At 39.7% G+C, this 14,429-nt stretch overlaps 1 protein-coding gene across 3 annotated transcripts in view; it reads right to left on the bottom strand.

Annotated features, from left to right (window-relative positions):
- The window catches only part of ANO3 (anoctamin 3), a gene marked incomplete at its 5' end in the record, with an annotated part of 206,838 nt that overhangs the window by 34,450 nt on the left and 157,959 nt on the right, over window positions 1-14,429 (bottom strand). For all 3 annotated transcript variants that reach the window (XM_082485182.1, XM_082485183.1, XM_082485184.1), the window contains 5 exons: window positions 3,725-3,859; window positions 5,081-5,202; window positions 7,257-7,312; window positions 8,707-8,813; window positions 10,186-10,317. In XM_082485182.1, the coding sequence (XP_082341308.1) occupies window positions 3,725-3,859; window positions 5,081-5,202; window positions 7,257-7,312; window positions 8,707-8,813; window positions 10,186-10,317 (552 nt within the window). The remainder of the gene's footprint in view (window positions 1-3,724; window positions 3,860-5,080; window positions 5,203-7,256; window positions 7,313-8,706; window positions 8,814-10,185; window positions 10,318-14,429) is intronic.

The following is a 14,429-nucleotide window of genomic DNA, read 5'->3' as shown; positions in this document are numbered from 1 at the left end:
TGAGCCCTATGACTATAATCCAGATATGCTGGAAGCTGCCATGGAGTTTCTTCAACAGAGATTCTTTGGATTTTTTCTCTTGGTTACCTTCATCTCACAACCGAGTCCTGCAACGAGCTGCCGACGCTGTAATCTCAGTACCCTGGGGGACCTCCGCGCCGGCTCCTGGCAACCACGCTCTTACCGAGCTTTATTCCAAACCCATGCAAGAAAAAGAACATCCTCCGTTCCAACGTGCCTTCAGTAACACTGCATTTTGTGACAGAACAGAACAATGTCCCTAACCATGAAGAATGGAGAAACTTCTGTTTCTAAACATGGGACCTACACGCAGATTTGCTCATGTAGCGTGTAGTCCCTGAAGCGGCAGTATGCATGCAGGGTTTTTGTCTTCCATTCCTATTTCACCTTCCTCCTCCCTGTACAATACATACGAATCATCGGAAGATTCAATCGCGCCTCCAAGTTTATTGTTTACCTAAAACTGTAACTGAGGAAAGGAGAGAAAGACCATGACAAGGGGCAACAGGCAGTGTGAGAGGGGCACTCACCCTGGGAAAGAAGGAAGGGGACCACCGAAAGGCAGCAAATATGCACCATTTCCAACTTGCCTGTGGCACCCACAGATGAACCACACAGAGCATCTTTCCTTATCTTTCCTTTACACCGGGGGAAGGGACTGACAGCCCCGTGCCAAGCACAGGCTGAGATATATATATACACAATATTTTTCTACATAAATAAAAAGAGCCACCTGGTACCGTGACAGACCCCACGCATGGAGCAGAGGCAGGCTCGACTTCACAAGTCGTAAACAAGACCAACTAGTTTTTAGGTGTGACATCGTTCTGCATAACCCTCAAATCATTGCTGCACAAAACCTACGTCTGGCATTGGAAGCAACGTTTGGGTCTGTGGCAATATACGCTCGTGTATTTGCTTATTCTTTCCCTGCTGAAACTGTGCCGGACCTCAGTGGAAGGAGAAGAAAACGATCGTTTTCTGCCTACAGCCACTAGAGGGTCTCACGGCAGTTCCCTGCGCCTGAGAGACGACGGGACATCCCTGAGGAAAGCACACTCCTGGAAAATAATTGATCGGGCAGTAAGTTCACATTTTGTGGTACACAAGACACATGAAAAATAGGTTGGTGTTTTTTTTCTGACAGAATTTATCACACTGTAAATCAGCATTTCCTAACATCCACCGATTCCTAATAACAGGCGTTAAAAGGATGAAACCTGTTTCACATGAACCTGCATTACACTGAATAATACTGCGTCAGAGGCAACGTGGCAGTTATGACATTGCCATAAAGCCCTGGCACGGGGTTTAAACTCCTAATTGCCACTGGGTTTTCTGGGGCTAGATTTTGTCAGAATAACATACCTGACTGTTTCGTCCTGACGGCTGCTGAACATTGCATTTGCATACCGCAGTAGCTGCAGTGCTCAAAAGCAAGTGATATATTTTAAAACCCTTACGGGTGTTAATCTAGCAGTTTTGTTTAAATGGCTGCAGAAAAACTAGATAAATAATGTCACAGTCTGTAAATATGGCAAGAATAAGAACGTTTAGATGGTGCGGTCTGTCTGCCTCCTAATGGATGACTCCCCGTCTGCTCTAGACAGGAGGTTTCTGGCTAACCCTCACTAACCCCTTCCAGACTAATTAAGCAAATATGGCAAGGAAGAGCATCTGTTATCATAGAATTAGCCCTTAGAATTAGTTAAGTACACAAGGTGATGCAGAACACACCTATGTAGATTTTATCAGGCCAGTCACAATCAGCTTGAGATAGTTTAGCTGTGTTCTCGAATCCACGTCTCACAGCAGGTCTTGGTCATAGCAAGGCACCGACATGGCAATATTGTGTCACGACTAACCAGAGGGACTGCACAGATTCACACCGTCAAAGGCAGAGAGGACCTTCTGCCCAGAATTAACACATCCAGATCACGGACGCAGAGCTGCCGCAGAGCACACAGCTAGGGCTTCTGCGTTAACCCACCCACCCAAACGAACACTGGCTAATGTTAACCGTAATAAGAATGTAAGTGCTCCCTCCCCCTTGAAGGCATCTAGCTTATACAGTGGATCACCTAACTTTCAGGCTCCTGCTTCTGGAGTGGAGTCCAGAGCCCGCGATGGGCACCTTGGCGCTCGGCGTAGCACAGCACGACACGGAGGCAGCTCGGAACGGGACCCAACACAACCAGCCTCCACCGGGAGCAACGCAAAGTCTGCGTTTTCTGTCTGCAGCTACTCAACCGCAGCCAAGGGGGAAAAAAAAAATAGGACAGGAAAACACGAAAGCTAGCCTACCCCTGTGCTCCTGCAATTTAGACCCCGCAACCTTCTGCGAGCAAAATAACTGTCTCTCTGTTAAAAGAACTAAGCAGGAGTCCTATCTCTAAGTCTTCTCGGGAGAAGTGTATGACACATACAAGCAAGTAATAGCTTACAGTTGGAAAGAATTAAATTCTTAGAAATTCTGCTCTTTCTCTTGGAGATCGTCAATGCCAAATCTTTCTCTTCCACAAGGAGTACCTAAAATATTAAGCTGTACGCTGACAATAGTAGATTACAGCCCCTTGTTCCCTCCTTGTTGAAACTGTGCCACGGTACGTGCGAAGAATACAAGGCTTACAGTTCAAAAGTCCCTAGTCCCTGTGCTCCGAGAACAGGCTGATCCTCTACATTACGTCCGCTTCTTTTTACAGACTTTTATCACGCAAAACAATCCTAATAAGGAGAACAATATCTTAAAGATAGCATAGTTTCCCAGCTGATACGTTTCTTCCATTTAATGCAGTTTGAAGTTGTACAGTCTTCTCAGGAGCTTGCTGTACAAAAGTAAGCCTAAGAAAGCCTTACTGTGAAACAGAAGATAAAGACAATTCTATAAAGAAAAAAGTCCAAGAAACAACACTTGCTACGGAATCTGACCCCAAGTAAACCTACAAGCTAAGCATCCAAACTGCTTGGAGGAACAGCTGCAATTTTTAAGAGCACTGATACTGTTGTGTCTGATGACATCTAATGGAAAACTTTGTAATAAGGCTGCGTCCTCTGAAACAGTTCCTAAAAATACAGTCAGCACTTAGCTCCAGCACCCCTCAGCGCTATTTCTAAATTGACATAAACCCTCTCAGAGCAAAATCACAACAGTGGGAAACTCGAAAACTAGGTTCATTTCATGTGGTTGTAACCTCCCTGAAGCTGGGTCTCCCGGCTGCAGTTTACACTGACATAGTTAAGAATTTTAGTAGACTCAAAGTTTGCCACTATTACCACGGAGGAAAAAATAAAGGCGTAGACAAAATGAGTTGAAGTTTAGCAACTGTACTACACTCTGGAAGTTATAGGCAAGACGGAGGTACAGAGGGAGTACATCTGACTGTTTTTTCACCCGTTAACCTTGACTAGAACGACAACTGCTGCAGTACCCATGACATCAGAATCGGTACTTGCTGTTTTCCTTACAGACAGAACGGGAATCGCTGCAGATGTGGTGGTAAGAGCACTCGCTGGGAATTGCACGCATCTAGCTTGATGCAAAACAGATATACAAAGTGGATATACTCGACTGAAGAACCCAGTGTTTCATTTGGTTATTTTCAAATGATTACCGTATCTGGAAAGCATTTATAACAGTGGTCTCAGTTGTACCAGACTGTTCTTAATTTTCAACAGGCTATTATGTTTTTAAATGGGATATTACCTTACTTGGCTGGAATCCATTGTAAATAATCCATAAAGGAAAACAAAGAGCCCAACCAGGGCAGCAGGAATAAGCATTCCAGTATACCATCCCAACCAGGCAAAATACAGTCCAATTTTTTCACCAAAATATCGCCTACATGAAAAGGAAACACATACATTGTTTAAAGTTAAAACTTACGGTGACCTTTATCTATCTTTACAGTAGTAGAATAATTCTAATAAGAAACCACCATTATAAGTTTATGGTAAAATTATTGTCAGTTTACCAAAATGTTTCATTTCAGGCTAGCCTAACATTCTAGCGACACTAATTGCAGACTTACCAGAACATATATTTTAGAAGGGTGTAACTGAAGTGCTCTGTAATTTTCATGTCCTTACAATGACCAAGCAGATGTACTAGTTTCAACGTTATTAAACGTAGGACATTTTGTTTGTACACACAGATATATACACATACACACAAAAAAATCTGGAAAGGGATAAAGTAAGTCGGTATGACCTAAGTATTCCATTATAACAAGCATTTGTGATTGAAATATGTCATATTGCACGATTATCTAACAATTATTAGAGAAAACAATGGATTGAAAACACCAGTTGAAGACAGCTTTAATTCTTCGGAACTCGGGTATCGGTTGCTACAAGAGATGAAGTAGCAGTGATCAGAAAGACAGTCACGGATGATACCATGTGATCAGAACAGCACTGTCCCATGGCGCAGGCTTAGCTCCGCAAGCCTTCAGTGGAACAAGATTGGGCACAATGATTGGTTATGACTGTCAGATCAGGAATAAAACTGGACAGCAAGGAAAAGCGAATTATTGGTATTCAGCGCCAAAGATGAGGAACGTATGAAACCCAAACATCACAATTACTAAACTTCAATTATATGTATTTCTCTGCTTTACATCTGTTAACGTATGACATCAATTATAAGATATATAAAGAGAAGTTTATTTAAAACCATGCAGAAACGCAACAATTAAGCTGCATTTTCCCTCCACTGCCTGCGGTAACTCTGACTGCCCATGTAGGTAACAGTCTTTGCTCTCAAAGGTGTGCTCGTGATGGGCAAGTGCCTCTGATCAGAAGATCACTTTGTGGATTTCACACTGCATATTGCCAAGAAGATGGATCTATGTGCGTTTTAAGCAGCCTCATTTGAAATTAATAGCCCCGCACAAAAGAGCACTCTAAAGAAGCGACTTAGAGAATTCCAATCCTATGTGATAATATGAATACCTAAATTTTACGGGAAAGCATAAGGACAAAGAAGTTCGCGGTATGGTTAATGCACTGTTACCAGGTGTATTGTATCACAGAAACAAGCTACTCTTCAAAGTACTAATACCTGATTAAATCAAGAGGTTGGTATTTGTACCACATTCCCCACCGGGCCCAACGCTCATATAAGAGGTGTCTGTGATTCTGAGCTCCGTGTGTTTTGATGGGATGTCTGCTTTTGTGGCTTCCCTGAAAAACACAAAGAAATAAAAATACACTATGGAAAAGATACACATTTCTTAGGTATTACATTATAATTTTAAATGAGGAGTTCAGCGTTGTTAATAAATAGATCTCACATTATGGACAGCTCTAGGACACGTCACCCGGAGCTAACAGGTAAGCCTGACAGAAGAGGTACGATTACATCTGCCATGGCCAGGTTCTATAAGAATTAATTGTAGAACCATACTAGTACCAAGACCATACAGAACTACTCAACTCTATACGGCTTCAAGTATAGTGTTTCTATTTCACAAATATATGCTTATTTGTATGCTTCCACCTATTTAAATTTTTCAATGTTTTTTTTGAGATGTGCTTGTGTTATCTTTTTTTCTCTCCAATTCTGAAGCTGTACATCTCCTTCAGTTGAACTTTTTCACCCCCAAAACCCCACTACTCTGTTATGATGAAGAAAATCTTTCATCAAGTAACTGCAAGTAAGCCAAATAATTTCTTGGGAAGAGCACAGAGCTCCCCAGAGCAGTACTTCAAAGACAGCAATCAGACAGATTCTTGATCCTGGTAGATCCAAGTAATTTAGCCATTTAGATTTTTATCATTTATTTGAAAACTTGAGCGTTCCTCACGATTGAAAAAACACTGCTTACTTGTTGCAATCTGCTGGCCCTCTGGTTTAAGAATGAGTTAGAAACAAAACTAAACATTGCAAAGAGTCCAATCCTACTCATTTCTCATTACAGTCAGCAAAGAAGCATACAAAAAACCATCAACACAGCGTGTGACCTTTGCAACATCTAGGAACACGTAGGCACAGAACAACTGACGCTTACAGTCACCTGGATGAACAACCGTAATGCATAAAGCATTACCCAGTATTTTATATTTTAAACTCCCCCCCCCCCCACCCCCCCCCCCCGCTGCTTTCTGCACTGTTTATCCGTAACAGAGATCAAGTCTCAGCATTCCCTCTGGGACTGAATTTTCACTCTCATTTGCTCATGTGATAAAGAAAAAATAAGTAAAAAAATAAAAATAGAGAGTGTTCAACCACTAGCCCTTAGCACCAATCAAGCAGCAATTAAGGTAAGAGTGGCTTAAGAATATGACTTCATTAACCTTAACTGAAACTTTGAAACAGTGGCTTATGCCATAACAAAGGAAGACATACATAAAATTGGTATGACAGCTTGGTTTTGACAGCCAGAGAAAGCTTCATGGGTTTTTCTGGTAGTATGGCCAGCTTTTTCCTAAAATCAGTAATGCACAGCTGAAGCATTAACAGTGATGGTCAATTATTTATCTAAAATTCTCCTTCTCTATATTCCGAGTATTTAATTATTAATACCATATAAAAAAAATTACTCTCAGCAATTTGTAAAGCACAGGCCAGTCCTCTGAAACACGAGACCAAGTCACAGTATTCAGCCCGAGCAATCACGGAGTTCACAGCTGCTACAGACGGTATTTAAAACGACTTAAGATGTGTGGCTCGTTTCTTTCTTTTCAATACACAAAGATTGTCTGAAAACCCTCTGAAATCAAACAGAAGTTTTTCATTTACTTCACGGGTTCACAGTCTTCAGTAGACTTTAACCTACTGAAGAAGATATCATCAAGTAGAAGTTCTCCAGAACTAGTCAGAAAAGACGAAATGGGAAATAATTAACCAGTCTCTCTAACTGTGATCAAGTGGACAAGCTATTAGAGAAACAGAACATTTTGTAGGTGGCAGGCAAAAATCATTTAATACAACTAATTGGAACAATTTGGAACAACTGATATTCTCATTAGGAACTCCGCAGGCGATGTCCGGTTCATGAAAAATAAAAAAAAAGAATTATAATATTCTACTTCAGTGAGGAAGTGCTCCAGGAATTTATTATAATACATTATGTGAGAAAAATTTTAAAAGCCAATCTTAAAGTAAAAACTATAAATAAAAAAGTCTCAACAGACTACATAGTGAAATTAAAAGTTTGCAGGACAAAACTAAAAAAAAAGTAGGATCTCAAGTGCAAGCTTTAATCTAAGTATAAATACAAAATTAACCAGGTTACCTCATGTGGTGGAAACGCTGCTTCATACGTTCCATTATTTAGTAATCTATTAATACCTAAAAAGAAAAAAAGCATCAGTTCCGATATCAATTTTTTATACACATTTAATTTCAAGCAGTGCAAATTTTCAAGTTACGTATTGAGAATGTAACTTAATGCTTAGGATGCTGCTAAACGTGACAATAATCAACAATCCCTCCAATGTTTGTGCACATCTTGCTGATCCCTCGAGATTTCTGGCTCTGTCAAACTACAGCAACTTTCCGAGGGCCAACGTCTGCAACTTTTCTCCCAGGGTCGGGCGCTCGTGCCGGATCAGGGGTGAGAAGATAGTTACATTCATGTTGTATTCACCAGAGCGTCTGATACTACGGATTGTATGGGTGGCCAGGTGATCTGACGTGCACAGAGAGGGGTATGGACAGACGATCCTTGAGGCAGCAAAACCCCTGCAGGGTTAAAAGGTAACCTGTCGCTATTTTTCAATATAAGCCAGCTGAAGGAGTTGGGATCAGAGCAGTGCTCTGTGTCATATTGGCTACAGCATTTTGGATCAGTTCCTAGAGTCTTCCTACGAACGGATTTGTTGTACTATCGAAGCACTTCATAAAAAATAAATGATAAATAACCATTAATAATTATAATAAAAAGATTCCGGAGCCTGGAAGAGCACACCCAGAGCCAACAGCTTCCCCAAGAAGTAAGTCCTGATGAAGGATTTCAGATTTGTCCATTCAAATACACAAATTATGCCAAACTAATCCCATAATGAAATTTGTCATCATCAACTTGAAAGGCATTAGATTTAACCTTTGTTTTCTATGGTTTTCTTACTACTGCTTTTCTTCAGAAATGCAAGCAGATAATTTCTGTAATTTCCACGATCTTATTTCATTCTTAATTTAATCCCTGCAAAGAAAATAGGAAATCATAGATACAATCCCTGCTCTTCGCAAATGGAAATGAATAGTTAAGACTTCCTAAAAAAGGATACCGTACTAGGAGAGTTGATATAAACTGAATTTAGTCTTCAGGTAAACTGTCTCTGAGCTGCACGGAGATCTCAAAGAAGTTAAGCGTAGCTCACGTGGATTCTGCTGGGCTGGAACTGCTGGGTAGTAGCAGAACTACTAGGACCAGTCCTAGAAATCACTCGACAGTTTTCTGAGGTATGTTACCTTTATGGTGACTCTCGACCACATAAAGTTATCATAATCACTACAATTTATTTTAAAGAATGAGTAATTAAGTGAAAAACATTGCCGATTTTCACTGAGTTATTTAAGACAGTAACAGATGTGATATTGCTTCTACTCTGCTACCGAGTGAATAAAAAGATTTCAAGGAAGGGCAAAATTAATTAAGTTTACTCAAATGATACTTTTTCAGACAAGTAAAGATAAAAACCTTTTAATAGCTTCAGGTTAGGAAAAAACTACAGCATTCTCACCCATTTTGGATTTTCCATCTTCATACTTAGTTCTCTGTAGCATGTGATGCACAATTCTACTTCTTGTGGAATTGCTGAAGAAGCTGTCTTTGTTGTTTATTGTAAAACTATTAAAATAAAAAATGTCTTTTAATATTCAAAACAATGCACAGGTGTTCAAACATAGCTGCTCAAGTGTCTTCTTACAGTGATTTATTGGGTCTTTACCCTCTTTGGTTGCAGCAGAAAGTATAAGACTTTACATCCCTAGAGCATCTTCTCAGGTCCATCAAATTTACCATCGTCACAAATTATTGTTGGGAAAACAGAGCAGTCTAAATATCCTAATATCCAGGTGATTTCTCTTCTGGATATAAATAATTAAAAAAGATCTTCAGAAGCAGTGATTGTTCTCAAATTCAAGTTACTTATGAGCTGGCAGAGCTCTGTGTCCTGGAACTACCAGAACTACTATTTAGGAAAAAAATAAATAAATAAAAAAAAATATCTCCATGCACTGGACACTTGAGTAGCAGCTCCACAAGTGTTTTCCCAGAGCATCCTAGGACAGAGCCAGATAAAGCATCCTTTCCCAGATAGCTCTGGCTTCCAGACGCCAGAAATCTGACATGCAAGAGCTTTTGCCTACTCAGCTGTGCCAAAAGTGACACTATTACAGTTGAAAACGCCAGCTGAGCTGGTTGAGAAATAACACCAAAAACAGGTGACTGATCCAATGCAATATAGTCAATTACTGAAAAAAATTTGTAATTACAATGCAATTACTCTGTCTTTCCAGCATAAAGTCAGTCCACTAGCATATAGTTTCTTTACCGAGATGAAAAAAATCCTATTTAGCCTAATTTATACTTCTACTTTAAATGAACTTTTCTCTCCTAAAAGAATTATCACAAAATACTTTAGAATGATGAAGCCGCCAGAAGTTTAAAATCTAACTTTTTGGGTCCGGAAAAAAAATTATGGCACGGTTTAACTACATCACCATCAACACGATGATTTGAACACACAGAGTTTTTATTTGGTGCATATATTTGTACTTTCAGAGACAAAAGCATTTTTAAAATGCAGATCTGATGAGAAAGAAAAAAATCATGTCTGGTTTTAGCTTGCCTCCAGGTGTTCCCATTTTCATGAGCTGTCTCAGTTTTTGCCTAGGTCAAATATATAATTAGGCAAAGCAAACTTGAGCAAGTATTTGCATTTTGTACCGTAAGGGAAAGGCAAACTAACCCACAAAAGCAGTGTTCATTATTTCAGTCGAATTTCTGCCTATTCTACTGAGCGACCACAAAACAGCAGGTAACAGAGGGTAGATTTTGGCTTTAAGAGAAAACCCATAGAAAATACCAAGTATGATACTGGGTATTTGCCAGTGACCATCTGTTAACGGCTGCCTCTATGGCACTTGCTTAGAAGTGAGAAAATAAAAAAAAAAATCCTTGCGGTCTCTGGCGCTGCCTTTCCAGTTCCAGTACTTACTGGTGTATGCGTGCACGGCTAAAGGGTGCTGTGTAGCAATCTGTTTCTTCCAGATCAGGTAGGGCCTCCTTATCAAGCTTCATCGGGTTTCTGGGCAACCAACTTTTCAGCTCCCTCATATTCCTCTGCAAACTGAGACAATGAGAAATCAGATTTCCACACCGTCACCTGCTTGTTATTTCCACCTCCGACACTGCATATTTAGTGACATCGTAACAGAAATGAAATGAAGGCAAGACATTTCCATAGTAAGTAACTAAAAGAAAATAAAGAGTTAAAGAGCAAAATTAACAGTATTTATTTGTGATCTATCTTGCACACTTTACTCGAGCACAACTCATCCTAAAATTAGTGGGGTTATGGTTTGAGATGAGACTGCAGCGTTGACACGGGGGAAAATACTTTTCCAAGGTAGTTCGTGTGGCAGAACTGCGGATGCTTATGCCTTACTCAAGAACATACCTAATTACTCTCCCTGGCCCCGCTGGACAAGGCAAGGGTACCTCCTCCTCCCTCCCCTGCCTGCCAACTCGGACACTAAAATTCATAAAACTTGAAAGTAAATACGAGACTGCTCAGGATCAAATTTTTTATGGTTTTCTGATTGCAATAAAGCCTTCCCCTGCAAAATTTTCCTCAAAATCCAAGGGCTGATATTGCCTTACAGAACAGTCTACCTAAACCCCAAGGAAAGTAAAGGATAGGTTACCCAGATATGTTTATACGGTATTTAGACAAAAAAAATCTAGGTACGGCTTCCTGCATTTTCCTAAAAATTGACATTATAAAACACAAACAGAACATAATTTCTGTATCCCCGATTAGATTATATACTGGTAATACAAAGGGCGTTCTTCTACCGGTAACTTGCCCAAACAGTGTCTCAGGACATGGTTTTACACAGGGCTAAATCTCGTGAAGTGTAGTTAGTTTTCAAGCAAATGCTATAAGTTACCTCTTTATCACTTCTATTTCGCACTCCTCCCTGACCTGTATTTTTTTTCACATTCAACTGTAATGAAATACGGGCAGGAGTAGGTCTCATGTTAAATGAGTGCTATACTACGACGCTGTAAGCATATGAGAGAGTCAGAAAAAGTCTAAATTTTACAAAAACGTTCCCTAAATAACATTTTTTGGAGGGGTTTGGGCCTCACTGAATGAATATGTATACATGATAGATAAAGCATATATATCTCAGAGCCACAAAGAGCGTAAAGCAAAGTATCCGATTTTCTCATCTCAGGTGAATACTTAATTGCCTGTGCTAAGCAGAAGCACAGCCGCCCGTTTCATAATTAAGAGCAGTGAGTGATGTCCACATTACATTTGCAATTTCTCTTCTGAGGCAAAAAGGCTTTTTATCTAAGGTGTGATTGCTTTTTCATTACATCACTTATGGCTGATCACTCCAAAACGTAGCGCCTTTAGACAGCACAGAATATTTCAACTGAAAGGTACATCCCCCCCCGTGTAGAAAAATAGTCCCACAAGGGAGACCTCTTTTGTTGTCTTACATTATTCTTCAGTTGAAGAAACTGAAGTTTCATGCAGCTTTCATTCAAAGCGATAACAAATTTAGGACAAATTTTTGACTAAATCATAAAACTAAGTATTAGCATTTTTTTCTCAGAGTGGCTTTTTAGGTCAAAAGTAAGAGTTTAAACAGATTCCTGACTTGATCTATCCAATGTAGCCCGTTTAACAAGAGTAAAAGCAGACAGAGCTGGTCTGGTGAAGTCACTCATGAAGTCAGGAGTTGACTCAATGAGATCAGAAATGTCCCAGTGGAACAGTCCTGCCAAGACATGGGCTGCTACTTCAGGTACGCTTTTATTGAAACCACTCCAGCTGGCGCTACTGTAGCTTTACGCACCTTGGACTATGGGATATTACTCTGAAACACGTATATATTTTATTCTTCGATAGAAAATTTAATATTTTACGAAGATGCCTGTAATTTCAGCTTTGCTCAACTTCCGTGCTCAACTGTACTGTTCCCTTTTACTTGGTTGGTCTTTTTTGCAGAACAGTTAGTTGAAGAATCCTTGCAGACTACATTTACTCAGCAGACTGCGATGCAAAGGAACACAGTATAGGTGAGTTTGGAATTTTCTGATCAGACTTATGGAATGAGATATCAGAATTAAGCAACTGCCACCGGTCCCGTCGGGTATTTTGGACAGCAATCACCAGCCGTTAGTCTGTTCGGTGTTTGTGCCTCTCAAACCTGGCCAGAATTGTCAACCGTATGCCATCAAATCACTTGGGCGTGGTATGTTCCCATGTTTTGTAACGGGAAATATGTTATGGTTGACAGATCCAACGTATGGGCACAATCATTACCAAAAAAGGGAAAAAAAAAAAAGATACTATATTTGTTCAATGGAAAGATATTAAGGATTTCACTTCAGTAGGTGGACTGAAATCCAAAAGGCTTTAAAAGTCCTTTTACAAAGCAAACTTATTGCGGCTCAGTTGCTAAACAAAGTCATTTTTGGTTCTCTATCCTTAGCAGTATAAATTTATTTCAATGTTTTAGTGGGCAGAGTGAAGCTGCATACTAAGGTAACTCTCTCTAATTTTCTTTTCCTCAATATCATTCTCAACCAGGATGAAATCCGTGTGTCCGATATGGCAGATACAAGACTGATTCCTTAGATTAAATTTGAGAGTTCAGACGATTTTTGATACCTCCATTATTTGCTTGCATATCCCACTTCTAGCAACTTCCTTTCCTTTGAAAAGATTTGTTGAAGGCTTTCCGAATATTGCTCTTAAGGAATATGATAAAATTATTTCTACAGTGTGGCCCTATGAATAGAATTTAAGCTTACGGATTAAGTACAATGTTAAGGTGTTTTTTGTTTTGTTGTTGTTGTTTTTTTTTTTTTTTAAGGTACGTAAATAGAGAAATAGAGAGATGCCACACAGATATAAGAAAGACAGCATACCAGTAAGCATTACGTTTCTCTTATGTCCTTTCATTCATGCTCCTAATAAGCTTTTGTGGAGTTTTTAAAGGACGTTTATAGACAGGCAGATGTACCATATAACCATGTCAATAAATTCAGAGAAGTGTACACGTCACAGCAGGGTCTAATACACTAGCGTTACCTCGAATTCTTGAATTATAGAAACTCCTTAAAATTTTACCTTTGATATACAAGGTTTTTAACACAGTTCTTCACGGTAGGTCTTGTAAACTCCACTTTATAACTTAGAAATATCAACGAGAGACTTGGTAAATTACAGAGAAGCAGTTAAGTTTGAAAAGTTGTAAGATGCAAAGAAACAATAACAGCAATAGAAGTTAAAATGAGAGATGTATGTATCAGCGATTTTGGAGTTAGCTTTCATTTTTAGATGTACCTTCCTTTTCTTTTTTCCACACTATTCCTTTGTGCACTGGATTATATGAAGCACCAGAAAAAACACCCAGAAAAGTAAATCACGGGTAAAAATATTTGTTTCAAATGAAAAATCAAGCTGGCACGAAAAGTGTTTATTACTTGGTTCACAGGTACTGTGCAACTTCAGTCGCATGTTTCAGACATCTGTCCTTCTAAATAAGGAAAATGGATTTATTTAATATCTTGGAGTCACCAGATGGATTATAGATGAAATGAGACAATTTTGCAGTAAAGCTTGTTGATTTTGCCTTTGCATTACGAAGCACATCACTTACATTTTTCATAACGCACACTAAAATGGAGCAAGCATGTGAATGACTGGGAAGAGGAAAAAAACGCAGTTGTAAATTTATGTTACAGATCGTTTCATTTCAATGTATTTTATCTGCTTATGTGGTTAAATTTTTCTCACTTTACTACTCATCAGTGCTTTGTCTATTTTTGTTAGCTGATCATCTCGCAAACTGGTATCATGAGACTACTTAAATTGTTCCTGAGAAATAAATGAGAGCTCTTCATCATCTAAAGTAACACCGGGAGAACCCAAATCAAATGTAATCTCATCTCAAGATCCACCTCGAGAAAACCCGTGATAGAAGACTCTTTCAGGATATTTCCCCCATGTAAAAATCTTCAAATCTCTTCTGTAGCTAATTAGGATTCACAAGACCTCGTTATGTCTGACTAAAGCGATGGGGAGTGATTACAGCTCACGGCGTCCCCCGCTCTCGCCCCCCAGCTCCCCCAGGCTCCTGTCGCCCGCTGCTGTGGCTTCTTGTGCCCTTCTCCGGGCCGGCAGGGGCAGCGGCAGCAGCCGCCACCGCGGGAGAG

The sequence above is a fragment of the Vanellus vanellus genome (genome assembly GCF_965231255.1).
Source record: "Vanellus vanellus genome assembly, chromosome: 6".
NCBI classification, from domain to species: domain Eukaryota; kingdom Metazoa; phylum Chordata; class Aves; order Charadriiformes; family Charadriidae; genus Vanellus; species Vanellus vanellus.
The sequence above is the reverse complement of the archived record's forward strand: the minus strand, read 5'-3'. Positions and strand labels throughout refer to the sequence as shown.